Source organism: Anser anser (assembly GCF_964211835.1).
Source record: "Anser anser genome assembly, chromosome: 8".
NCBI classification, from domain to species: domain Eukaryota; kingdom Metazoa; phylum Chordata; class Aves; order Anseriformes; family Anatidae; genus Anser; species Anser anser.
The window spans coordinates 30,014,304-30,027,514 of NC_139728.1; the positions used below are offsets into that span (position 1 = coordinate 30,014,304).

The 13,211-nt window shown below is 47.3% G+C and overlaps 1 protein-coding gene across 1 annotated transcript in view; it reads left to right on the forward strand.

Moving 5' to 3' along the window:
• The first annotated feature begins 244 nt into the window (after positions 1-244).
• ROR1 (receptor tyrosine kinase like orphan receptor 1) overlaps positions 245-13,211 on the forward strand; it is a 157,134-nt gene continuing 144,167 nt past the window's right edge. The window contains exon 1 of the mRNA XM_083845691.1: positions 245-615. Coding sequence (XP_083701817.1) covers positions 507-615 — 109 coding nt within the window. The 5' untranslated portion in view covers positions 245-506. The remainder of the gene's footprint in view (positions 616-13,211) is intronic.

Consider the following 13,211-nt stretch of genomic DNA (forward strand, 5'->3'; position numbering starts at 1 on the left):
GCGGCTTTAACACCTCGACGCGGGGATTTCACCACCTCCCCGCCTTGACACAACAGCCCCCTCTGAGGGGAAGCCAAGGGCCGAGCGGGGGCAAAATGGCGGCGGGCGCGGCGGGGCGAGCGCCCCCCTGGGGCCGCCGGGCGGGCCGGGATGGGTCGGTGGGGGCCGGGCCGGACGGCAGGGGGCGCTGCCCGGCCGGGCTGCGGCGGGGCCGGGGAGGGGTGGCCGGGGGGGGGGCCCGGCCGGGGCTGGGCCGGGCTCGGCGCGGAGCTGGCGGAAAGTGACAAGTGAGGGGCTGAGGCTTCCCCGCCCGCCGGGAGAGCGCAGCCCCGAGGGCGCGGCGCCGCGGGACGGGTCGGCGGCGGAGCGGAGGAGAAGAGGAGGAGAAGGAGGAGAAGGAGGAGGAGGAGGAGAGGCGGCCCCGCGGCGGAGCGCGGGTCGGGCGGCCGGCCCGGGACGCCGGCGCTGCGCGGTGGATGTCGGAGTAGCGCGGCGCCGGCTCAGGAATGCAGCAGCCGCCCCGGCCGGGCGGCGGGGACGGGAGCCTCTTGCTGCTCCCGCTGCTCCTGCTGCTGCGGGCGGGGAGCCGGGCCGAGCTGGCGGACGCCACGCAAGGTAAGGGGCGCCCCGAGGAGCCCGGCGGCTCCGGATCTCTCCCTTCCCTTTCCTTCCCTTCCCTCGGCGGTTGGTGCCCGACCCCTACCCGGCGGCTTTGTGGAAGCCTCCCGAGGGCCGGGCCGAGGCACCGGCTCGGGGCGACCCGCGATGGTGGCACCCCCCGGGCTGGTGGCACCCGCGGTGGTGGCACCCGCGGTGGCCCGGCTTGTGGTGCCGGCTTCGGGCGGTGATTTGCCTCCTTTTCCAAGTGTTTCGTGTTGAACAATGACCTCAGACCTTAAAGAAAGCCTCTTCGACTTAGTTTTAACGAGGAATATTTATTTGCAGCCCTTCTGTTTCGTCAGGGGCTTGACTGCAGCCTTTCGCACGTGAATCGCGTTTAACCCGCAGCGTAGCGCGTGCATGAAGGGCCCTGGCTTGCTTTCGGGAAAAAGGACTTATTTCTTAGGCCAAGTCAGTAAAAAGCGAGTGGTGATTTTGGACGGCTGCATGAGAATTTCAGTGAGAGGTGGATGTTCACAGGCTCGGTCTCCTCGAAGGTGTTTTACGGCGTGTGCGTAAATCGCGAGTCACTTCTGCAAAGTCCTGGGCGATGCCGTGGCCGTGTCTCGTATCTACACAATAAAAAAAGCGAACGCTAAAGGGTATAAAGCTGATGAGTTTAAATACTTAGGGGTTCAGAAGTGAAAAAGCTGTGGTTTTGAAACCCTTAAGCCAAAGTACAGATACTGTAGGGTAACTGCCAGTAAAAAAGCCGGCTGCAGCTCACAGATACGGCACCCTTCTGCGCCCGCGCGTGGGTTTCTGTGTGTTTTGGAGCGTCCCTGCTGATGCCATTACCTGGAGCCGTGCGGTAGGTGCTGGATGCATCTGAAAGCCTGCCAGGGCCCGCAGCGGGGCTGGGCTGGACGCAGGAGGCTCCCGGTGCAGATTCAGTGGCTGGCCGATGTTCCGGCTGAGGACGGGAATTCTCCGTGACGTCTCAGTGGGAAAAATTTCAAATGTTGTTTTCCAGTTTCTCCAGGGAATGCTGCGCATGTTTAACAAATAGCTGCGTTTTAAGAAAGAGGGGGAGAAAAAGCCCAGCAGACAGCACAATATTGAACACGTAGAGGATGTGACTAAAATAAATACACTCAACATCCCTTTTTTTTTTTTTAAATTTCTTCTCCTCGTATTTTTTCAGTGTAAGTTCAAAACTTCAGGCTTATAGTAGGAAGTTTTATGGGCTTCTAGGAGCCCAGAGGAAAAGAAAACCCCACAAACATAAAGCAACGAAGCATACTGGGTCCAAAACTGGATGTTTTCATTTACTGTGAATTCTGCTTGGAAGTTTATTTCATGATATGACTTCACTTTTATGTCAGCACATATGGTAATTAATGACCGTTGATATAGTCATTAAAGTACAGCTACTTTCCACACTGAAATGTTTCCTATATTGAAACCAGTGTCTTTGGCAAAAATTTACAACATTGACTCATGGGCAGATCAAGTGATGTTTTTGATAGACAGACATCCATCACTTATGTTACAACCATATACTACATTTTTTTTCCCCATACATATTTAAAATATAGGTTTTATAGAAGAATTAGAGAACCTGAACATCTGAAATGGTAATAAAAAAAAAAGTATGAAGTGTTTTGTAAACTTCTGTAAGATATTTGGAGTGGCTGAGTGGATAGATTTTGCTCCACCAGGAAACCAACCAGCCAAACAGAACCCTTCAGTCCCTACCCTTCACCTTCACATTTTTTAAAAAGACAGCTAAATAAGTGAAAGGCATTATTTTTCCTGAGCATGTCAAATGAGGACCTCAATGTAAGTCCGTCTCTGGTAGTAGCCTGACTTCTCCCAGACAAGCCCCAGTGCTGATGGGCCGGGAGTCCAGATCTGTCTGCCTGACACAGCGGAAATGAATATTAAAGAGCAGATTCGGCTGTCAGCTCCCAGAGGTGCGGAGGGATGAGAGCCTCGTTGTGCTGCGCTTGGTCCAAACACCTGCGGAGACCCGGCTGGCACTCCAGAGAGCCCTGCCTCGACGCTGGGAGCCAGTAAACATATGCAGATGTGCGCAGACATCCTCCTGTGAGCAGGCTGATGCGGCTCGGTAGGACGAGTCAGATGTGTATCTGCTCCTAGGGCAGGAAGCTGAGCAGCTATTGTCACGGCTCTTGGGGGGGATTCTTATGAAACCACCTATTTAGCTGAGATGTTGTCAAGTGACCAAAACTGCTTTGCTGCGTTGCCTTCCAAAAGCTCTTTTTTGCCCTTTCCACTTTTCCCCTATCATCCCCTGCTTCCTTTTTGTCAGTGACCTTCCCTTGTGGAGAGCGCAGCAAAACAAAAAGCGCATTTTCTTTGTACGCTTGTGCCGTCTTTAATGCACGTTCCTCCCAAAGGTGCTCGCAGGCTGGCCCAGCAGTATTCTGAATAAAACCACAAAGTTTATGTGGATATAAAGAACAGGAACTCCAACTTGGATGTGCTTTCATTCTTTGCAGCATCTGAGGTGACTTTTGGTATTACCTCTTCAGCTTTGTTACTGTTCTGCATCATGTAACTGTGCGAGGACTTGCAATGGAAGAAGCTTGAAGAATATTAAAACATTTTAAAAGCATACAGTCTAGCATACAGATCTCTAGGTTATGTTTGAGATTGTAGGGAGGGCTGTCGATTTCCTTGGAAGTTGCCTGTTGAGATAAAGTTCCCCAGCTCCTGATAAGTTGCTGTAATATCTCGGTGGTTAATTGTTTCATCCTTAGGTCAGCAGGCTGCTGTTTCAGCTGGCATCCTCTTAGGAGTTTACAAACAAACAAAATGATTTCATTGCCATAAGCCTATAAAAGGGTGAGAGAAGGCTTCGCTGTTCCACTCAGCCTGCCCGTGGGCTCACGTTTCTTGACAACAGTTGCTCGAAGTATCAGCAAATTGTCTTCCAGGACATCATTTGTTTGCTTCTGTAATTAAAGTCTACTGGAGCTGCTGTGTTGATTAGGCGCACACAGGAACTTACTTAAAGTGTTGCAAATGAGATCAGGGCAGGGAAGCATTTGAAAGCTTGCGTATGGATTTTAAATACAAATACCTAAAGCTAGGCAAAGAGGAAAAAAAAAAAAGCTTCCCTGAGGTGTGACATTAGATACCACTCTTTGGAAACACATGCAGTAATGCAGTAGTCTTCTGAGACTTGAAAAAGCACCCCAGAGTTGAAAACCCTCTTAAAAAGCCTCTAACCAAATGCAGCTGCTTTCCACGTAGCGATTGTCTTGCAAGCCAGAAATATCTGGAAAGCTCACTAATACAGAATGAAAAGTGTAAACCTTCTCTTCCCCAAACCCCAGAAAAAATGTCAAGTCATGCCCTCAATGGCAAGCTTTGTGTTTAGACAATTATACTTGTTTTTGAAACTGTGTCTTTAGAAAAATTGTTTAATAATCCTGTAGGCTGTGGGCTGCGGCTAACTAGGGCTGCAAATAAATATCCATTAGCTGCTGTTCCTGTGGCGTTCTCCTCTTGCTGCAGGTACCCAAGTAAAGAAACCCCAAAATAGGTGCTGGTGCTTCACTGGGGAGGTTGTTCCCCAGACCACAGGAGGCGAGGCACTGCGCCAGGGCAAAGCTGGAAGGTCTCACACCCCGCCGGTGACAGCGCGGCTCATGTTTTGGTGGGGTCTCCTATGGATCGGGACGCTTACATGGACAGCAAAATAAGTTATTTTATCGCTGTGGAGCAGAGCCTAAAGAAATGTTTGGTTTGACTGGGGTTGGGACGGCAGTTGAATGGTTAAGTGGCTTTGTGGGGTTTCTTCCGTCGGGGTTTCTTTTTCATACTAATCGTGGAGATAATGAAAGACAACGGATCTGCTCGTTTATAAGCGGAACAATAGTTAAATGGGGAAATGGGAGCACGAGTCCGTGATTCTTTGTAAGCGATAACACAATATTAGCGTTAAGCAAAGGGTTCTTCTGTAGGTTTGGTTTTACATGCTTTTACACAGTTTTACATGCTTTAGGATTAATGAAGAGCACTCAGAAATTCCTGAAATTTTACATTTGGTGTAAAATTTCATTCGGTCATGTGCTGTGGAAGAAGTTGGCTGCTTCTTCCTGCTTACAGGCAGAGCCTCCAGCGGTGCGGCGTGTGAGAGGCTTGGCCTTGTTTCATGGCCTACAGTGGGGCTGGGGTGACTGAAGGCATGGAAAGGCTCTGAAGTTTGCTAAGTGGAAAAAGTGAAATAACTTCAGCTTAAAAAGAGACTGCTGGTGTATTATATAATAATACGGCTCTAAATATTAGCATTGTTTAACGAAGTCTTCGAGGTTCTCTAGTGGATGTGATATAAATAAAATAACTTGCATATTTGGAGGCCAATGCAATGTGATACTGAAAATGGTGCTCGGCCAAAGCTGGACAGCTTGGGGAAAAAAAAGAAAAAGGTAGCTTTGGAAAGGAACCCGTTAGTGAGGGAAAACGATAATGCAGCCTTCCCAGCACACTTCCATGCCAGCATCCCGCGGGGAGGAGCATTACTTTCCCTCCCAAAGTGGAGATGTCGCTGTGCTGCTGCTTCCAAGCACATCCGCGGAGCAGTTAATGAAAGGAAACGGCCGGTGGCTTGGAAAGAGAATCCCCCGGTGCGTGTTTGTGAGACGGATGCGGATTCGGAGGGTGGCACGGTCTGGGCTGCGCATCCCCGTGGGCTGGGCAGGATGGGAGCAGCTCAGTTGGGCTGGCCCAAGCGTGGCTTAATGCACACGAGCCTCTCTGTCCTCACGTTCTGGGACACTCGGGGCATGGTGGGACCACCAAAGGGACAGGAGATACCTGGCCTTGGTGTCAGGGAAGTTGACAAAAAGAACTGCAGCAAGGTACTGTGCACAGAGGCAAGGCACACTCCTCCTCGACGGCTGAAGTAGAAGTGCTGGTAACTTTGTGCAGATGTTGTATGGTTTTTATAAGTGCTGCCGATGCCCTGTTCTGCATTGTGCTGTGCAAAGTCGTGCTTTCACTCCCAAACAAGTCTTCAGTACCAGGTTTCCTTTAGGACTCAGCCATCCCAAAACGCGGCGGGCCAGTTTCACGACTAGATGAGCTCTTGAGAAAACAGTCGGCGGAGGCCCCGGTGGAAGCCTGCGCTTTATTAAAAGTGGTTTTTTTCAGACCGGTCAGGTCTTATGTTGAAACTGATCCTTCTCCATGGCTTCCTGCGACCTCCTGCTCCTCTCCTCCGAGGGCTGTCAGCTCCGTGTGCTCCTGCCCCGTTCCCAGCCGTGCCGCGCGGAGCCCCGAGCGTCTGCTGGGAGGGCCATGGGAAATGGAGAGATCGGAGATAAGCAAGGAAAAATGCTTGGCAACTTTATAACCTCATCGCGCGTCCCCTCCGGAGACTGGAAATATCTGAGGGTAGGCTTTTCTTGCCCTTGGAACTTGAGATTATCTTTGGGGGGGGATATGTCCTTCCAGATTCACAGCGTGAGAGTTCCCTTAAGGCAGCTGTGTTGTCTTCTCCTGAAGGAGGTGGCACAGTTCCTCCCTGAGATGCTAAAGCCATGCTTTCAATGTCAGTGCTGCAGGTACAGCGTGCTGCCAAAGTGCCCGTGTGGTGGCTGGTCCGTACAGAACACCAGGGCTGCTTGTGCTGAGGATACGTGCTGGAGGAGGAGGGGTTTTGTTACCTGTGTGGCAGGTAATTAATTCAAATTAATTTCAAAACTCGGGAGGACCTTTAGCTCCTTGGAGCTCTCCTGACTTGGAGAGGTGCTCACTTCTCAAAATCTCATCGCAGCGGAGGCACGGGTCGGTCCAAGGGGTTCAGAAGCCCTGTGAGAGGTGGCGCTGCTTGAGGTGATGCAGTGAGATGTTTTGCAAGAGCCCTTCATCTCTTGTTGGGCTGCTGTCACCTTGGAAAGAACCTGGCTTTGCAATCGGCCTTCTGACCACAGCTAGGTACGAGAAAGGGGCTGACATCTGCAGGGAGAAGCGTTGTTACCTTTCATTAGCCCAGCTTTCGAGTGCAGAACGTGGGCTTGGACCTGAAAAGAAGAGTGGTCACTAATAAGACCCGATGGTAACACCACCACCTTTCCTTGTTATTTTAAATTATTGAAGTTGTGTAAATGTTTGAAAAACAGTGGTGAAGCCTCCAGTCCTACGTAGGTTGACTTGTGCTAGGCAAAGGCTGGCGGTTAGTATTTTGTTTTCTTTTCATCTTTGCATTTCCTCTAGGACGAACTCGATAGAAAAATTATTTTGATACTTGCTGCGTTGAAGTATTTTTAATTCAAGTGACTTATCCACCGTCTTCCAGAGAGTTTTTGTCTGATTTGTGAGCAGAATCTGGGCGTCTGTTGATAGGGCTGCTCTTCCCGAAGGCTTTGACTTAAAAGCAGGGTGTAAAGGTGACGATGTACGTATATAAGGGTTCTTGGGTGATGAAAATGCGCCGAGATGGTATAAGGAATTTTGGGGTGCTGTGACAAGGCTGGCCTGATGTATGTCCCAATAGGTTTGAAGTGGATACAGTAAGGGCACGGGGGTCTCAATATTCTCCTAGAACTGTTGGTCGTGGTGAGCACTTCATCCTTCCTTTCTTAACCTTGGTACCAGTTTTTATTACAAGACATGCGCTGGGTAGGTTTGGGTAATCTAAAACAGCTTGCAAGAGACTTTTTTTTTTTCCCCAAATATTAACATGTTATGGAACTGCTAATTGTTGAAGTCTGTGAGATATTTAGACATCTGGAAAAAAACAGAAAGGATTAGTCCAGCCTCAGTACACCCTGTGAGGTCAGGTGGGTGTGTTCCTGTCTCTCTCTCATGACAAATTGAAAGGGGGTTGGATATTGCCATTAGATTCTTGCATTTGATGAAGCTTTTTAAGTTTTCAGCCCACTTGCAGAAAAATTACCTGCTCTGAGCTACCCAGCAAGCGTAAGTCACCTTTTATGACTTGGTTGGCAGAGAAGCTGTGTTGTAATACCACCATTACATTTGTAACAGCAGCCGAATAAAATGTACAAGCCTTTCTTACAGCCCTGGCATCCGTACCTTTGAACATTTTTGGAATGGACAGGGATTTTTTCTAATTTTTTTTTTAACTATTGAATTCAGTTTCAGTAATTCTGACCTCAAAGATGACTGTTACTGCGTACTCCAGCAGAGACCAGAAATTTAGCAAAATGACAAAAAAAAAAGTGAGTATTTGAGCTCAGATTAGACACATTTTTAGTTAAGTCCTTGTTGTAAAACTTCTGTAACCCACCTTCCTCTTCATGGATAAGTGCCATCTTCGTTATACTGCGATTATCGCTCTCATCCGTGACACCTTTATAGAGTTCCTGCATGTCTGAGCGCTGAGGAGTCTATGCCGTGTTTACAACAGTTTTTATTGCCTCTCTCAATTTTTCCTGCAAGAGGTCACTTATCATGGTTGAACATCTCTTCTTCAAAATTAACTTGGCCCCAAATAAAAGGAAGTATCTTTGTAATTGTTTTGTTTACTTTGAATTCTTGATGTGCTGTAAAAGTACCAAGTGCTTGGTACGTTTAAATTTTTAATTTTATTTTATATGTTAATTATTCATTCCATATGTTTTGATTTTTTTTAAAATACATTCTCTGGTGAATTAACTAAAAATTTGTAACCTGCTGGAGACACCCCTTTGTTTCCAGAACAAGTTGAGTGTGGAGAGCTGCATGTTGAGCTCTGCTCTCGGTATGCTTCACTCAGGGTAGCATGAAGAGGTCATTTAATTCCCAGTTGATGGCCGGGAAAATTGATTTATGTCATTAAAAACTTTCAGAAGGCCACGCTAGGTCTAGATAGCACCAGGTCAATCTTTGCTTCTGCCCATTGACTTATTTTTCTAGTGTCCTGAATTGTTTCTCTTTCTACTTTCAAAGCTCTTCTCTAAATTCTCAAGTCCGGCTTTGGGCTTGGTCGTGTTGCAGATGCTTTGTAGAACTCTTAATGGTCCGGAGTTGTGGTTTGGGAGCGTGGTCCCGTTGCCCTACATTGCATCAAGCAGGTTAGATAAACCTGAGCATGCCGGGCTGCCGGACCTCTGAGGTCAAAGCACGTCGTGCTCCTGCTAGGACATTTGTGAGCTCGGGGCCCCTTACTTCTAAATTCACTTTTTTGGCGGTCTGTCAGAGCCCAAGTCTGGCAACCTTTTGCAAGTGAGATGCAACAAGCCTCACTTCTTAGAGCTATTGGTCTATCACTGTGTTTTTAATTTGCTGTAATTTAATAACTGACACAATGCTGGAATAAATAAATGGGCTGCGAACATTCTTGTAGACTTCAGAAGTCCAGCTCAGGGCAAGATTTAGCTTTTAATTAACACTGTCCATGAGATTTATCGTTAAAATTGTATCCTTTTAAATAAGTAAATCTGAAGTTGAGTAAGAGATGAGTAATTGAAACCTGGTGTGGGCTCACAGAAGGCGCTGCGGAGCACGGGGCCGTCCCCAGTGGAGCGAGCGAGGGCCCGGCGCAGTGCCCGGCCCTGTTCCTCCCAAGTTACGGGTCATTCCCCTGCTGCCCCTACGCTGGATGTTGTCATTATTTATCCCCCCCTTTATTTTTCCTGTGTACAGTATGTTGCTGTGTGTTGAAAACCACATGTTCTTCGGGGCGTTAGGGAAGGTAGCATTTGACATGTGCATAAACCAGATTTTAGTGCGACGAGGAGCTCTAGGAAGGCCTTCAGAGGCCCCGCGAAAAACAACTGTTAAAGATTTTTTTGCTTCTTTTAGCCCCTGCTGTTAGGTAAATTCTCAAAAGAGAGGCCCAGGCAAGGGAAGAAGCTGCAAAGGCATCCTCTCATTATAGAGGAATCTTAGTCATTAGCAAAAGTCTAATTCATCAGGGATCAAAAGAAGACATTCTCCTGATTCTCTCCAGTTATGTAGGGGGAGATGATATCTGATTTGCTGTTTCTCCTTGGAGAGTCTCTTTGTGGGATGTGATTTATGGTCTCACATTCTGCTTTTGTGACTTTTTGTTGTTGTTTAACATACAGTTGTCTTTAAATCCTGGTGAGTATTTCTGACTCTTATGACTGGTGCTGTAATGAAGCCTGACCAGCACCAGAAGGCTCACAGACCTGCAGAACACTTTCCATGCAGAAATCTTAACATTTCGTGTGGGTTCCTCCTAAGATATTTGGTTTCCCACTTGTCGTAGCAGAGAAGAAAACAGCTCCAGACATGAGGACTTGCCATCAACCTTTTCCATGTCAGGCTGAAAATCTGCAGGGAATGGCAAAGTCAGACTGATTTGCTTTTGGTTTATTTTTTGGTTGTGCTACTCAGGGCTACAGAGGTGTGTTAGGTTGGGCATTAAGCTAACTGTTCCGTTCCTTTCTCCCTGAACTGGGTTTAATGGGAGCCAGATTGGGCAGCGGTCAGAATTGTCTTTCTGGTTTCGAACTCTATGAATGCTGTAATAGTGCTGGGGAAGCTCTTTGATCTGTCTTGAAAACATAAAATGTGAGAGGTTGGTACTGGGGCAATGGGGAAGAGGTCTTCTCAGTGTTCATAGTAGGTAAAGTTAATTTCCAGTAAATTCGCTCAATTAAAAAATAAATAAATAAATAAATAAGACTACCAGCAGACTTGCTACTTTTCCTTGCCAAAAGAGCTCGTGGATGGGTAATATAATCTTTTGTGTGCGTGCTGCAGGTGGAAACTGATCCTATAAATACAAGGATTTGGGGGAACCTGAACACGTACGGTCCCTTTTTCGTCATTCATGGGGCTTGTTGGGTTCTGCTCCCGTCTGAGGCCAACCTGAAGACGCCGGGCTTGGAGCTCTTAAGGACTGGGCACAAGTTGTTGTCCCGCGTTATGATTACCCTGGGATACCTTTGGTGTAACGGTCCCATATATTTTAAAAATCCTTGGGACCAAAAGGTTTAGACTGAATGAGCACTAATGCCTGACCTGGCATCGTTCTTCCTGCTGTGCCGGTGAAGGACTGAAGCTGTTGCCCCAGGCTTGTAGATGTGCACCCAGCAAGGGTCATAGCAGCAAGAGCGATGCTTTCATTGCCTTTGATTTGGGAAAATTGCAGTCTGTAAGGGTTCTGCACAGTTTTGTGCTGTAGGTATTTTTTTTTTGTCAGCCGTACAGCAATCTCCTACCCAAAGCCTGTAATTGTCGGATGTTCTGTTAGGCTTTTCCCCCTGCCACTTATTATCTCCGCAGATTATCAAGGGTAACTTCGCGTGGACTAATTGTAATAACTGAAAAGGCCTGAGGGGAAGAATTCTGTCTCTACTTTGCAAGCAGGGGATTAAGTGTGTATATATTCAGTGTAATTTGCTGGGAGGTGTCTTTGTACATAGCTGTCAGAAGACCTGTAAAATCATTTGAAATATTGCAAAGGGTAGTGGCGTGGTGATACGCAGGCTCGGCTTTCTTTTGCTTTTGTTGGGTTATCTCACTGAAGCTGGTTTTTATGCGCTTTTAATGCACTTTTTTCTCTCTCTTTGCCTGCGTAAGCTAGTGTCGGGCTCCTTGAGAAGACACTTATGTTCTTGAAGGATTATTGTGCTAATTTAGCTCTCATTTCATCGGGTATTAAGGCCTGATATTATCCTGCTATTTGTTGCTGTACTTAGACTGTAAATTACTGACAGCAGAGGTGGTTGGTGATTACAACAAAGATGACTCCGGTGCAGGAAGGAAATATTGGTTTTCAATCTCTAATTGCTTCGCTGTCTTAAAGATCCTACAAGTGGATATGATCCTCTGGGGCTCAGTGATTAAGTAAGGATGATTAAAATAGTCAGTTTGACCAACTGAGCCAGACTTTTTTTTTTTTTTTTCCCCAAGTCCTTGAAGAATACATAATGTATCTTCCAGGAAATACAGTGGGCAATTGCTTTTAGTCAGCTAAAATGTTTCCCATCTAAAACAGTCCCTGCCGTGCTGGACTCGTGATAGGAAATACGATTGTGTTGGAAATAGCAGGCTCGATTAATTATGTGTTCTCTTTACAAGTATTTCTCTAATGGTCATCTTTTGGTTTCTGCAGAATAAAATCTGAATCTGAAGAGTGAAATCACTGCATTTGCTGACTCAGAAATTCTCAATTATTTCACCCCGTGCATCCACAGTCAGCAGCAGCAGGCACCGGCTCTCCGTCCGGCCTTTACCTCCTTGTTAGCTCACGCAAATGCGTCCTTGTGCTCCAGAAATGGGCATTTCAGCATCCTGTGAAGGTTGTATCCATCTTCTTTTTGTCTCCAATTTTACAGAACTGGGAATTTAGGTATTACCTTGGAAGACTTTGGGTTAACCTAGACCAAATAATAATTATTAAGTCTAGTCTTTCAGCGGTCTTTCCCTTATGTATTGTTGTCTTCGGAATCTTTTAAAATAGCCTGAACATTCCTGGGTACAAATAGATTTTCCTATTTAACAATGTTTTTGTTAAAAGAAAAAAAAAACAATGTTAAGGGCCCTAGAACTGTGTTTTTTCTGCAGTGTTCCTGGGTTCCAAGCTCTGTCTTTTGAACTGGAAGGTATTAAGAAACACGAGGGTCTGAAGCTACTCAGTGTGTCACTTTTATTTAAATAAGAGGTAAAAAGTGAATTATCTCTAAACTGTTTGAAAAGTTTTATCTGTCCTAATTTTGGCCTCTGGAATCACTCTGTAAGCTTTTCTTGGGACTTCTGAGTCAAAAAGAGAGCAGGTTCCAACGTGAAAGTGATGTTGTGCAGTGCAAGGCCGCCCCTTGAGCGCGGTGATGTTATCGCCTGGAAGATGCTTCTTTAAACAGTTAGCAGGAACTCGCTCTGGTTAATGACGGCACTTGTCTCCTGCTAGACACTGAAAAATTACCTCCATGAGTTCTCCTCATTTTTAAGATCCTGCTACGTCCAATCTTTTTCATAGAAAATCTGCTGCTTGCTTCCAGCCGCGTTTCTTGCAGCAGAGAGCAGCGGGAGCCCTTCTAGGGAAGTGGTTTCGGTGCTGAGCGTCCTAGAAAATCCCATCCCGAGGAACAGGGCAGTGTGATTGTTCTCAGTGACTTCACCTAAAGCACCCGCGGTGCTTTAACTACAGGGAAGCATACGTTTTTTTGGGCCACGTTACCGAGCTGGCTACAAATCCAGAGCATTTCCATCAGCATCAGTGCTCGGATGTTCAATGGTGCCTCCGAGCTGGATGTCCCGTGCAGCGAAGGGAAGGTAACGGGCAGCTGGCGGTGCTCCGGGGTTCTGCCCCTGCCCCTTTCCCAGAGATGTGCAGCGCGCGTGAAACCTGAACGCCTTGCATTTTGTCTTTAGGCAGCATATAGTGTTGCCGTCGCTTCCTGCCCCGAACGCCATGGGAGAAAGGCCAGTTTTGATCAGCGCCGTCCGTCCGGCGATGTGGGGCCGGCTCAGCTTTCGGGGATGAAAGACGGCTGTCATCCGAAGCGCCGTGTGAGAAACCAGTGTCTGCTCTCGCATGGCCTTTGGGGGAAGGGAGGCAGCGAGCGCTTTGCATACAGGAAAATGTCTGCTCGGGGGGTATTTGATTTCACTAAACAAAATATTATCCGACCTCCTTTGCATGGCTTTCATACCATAAT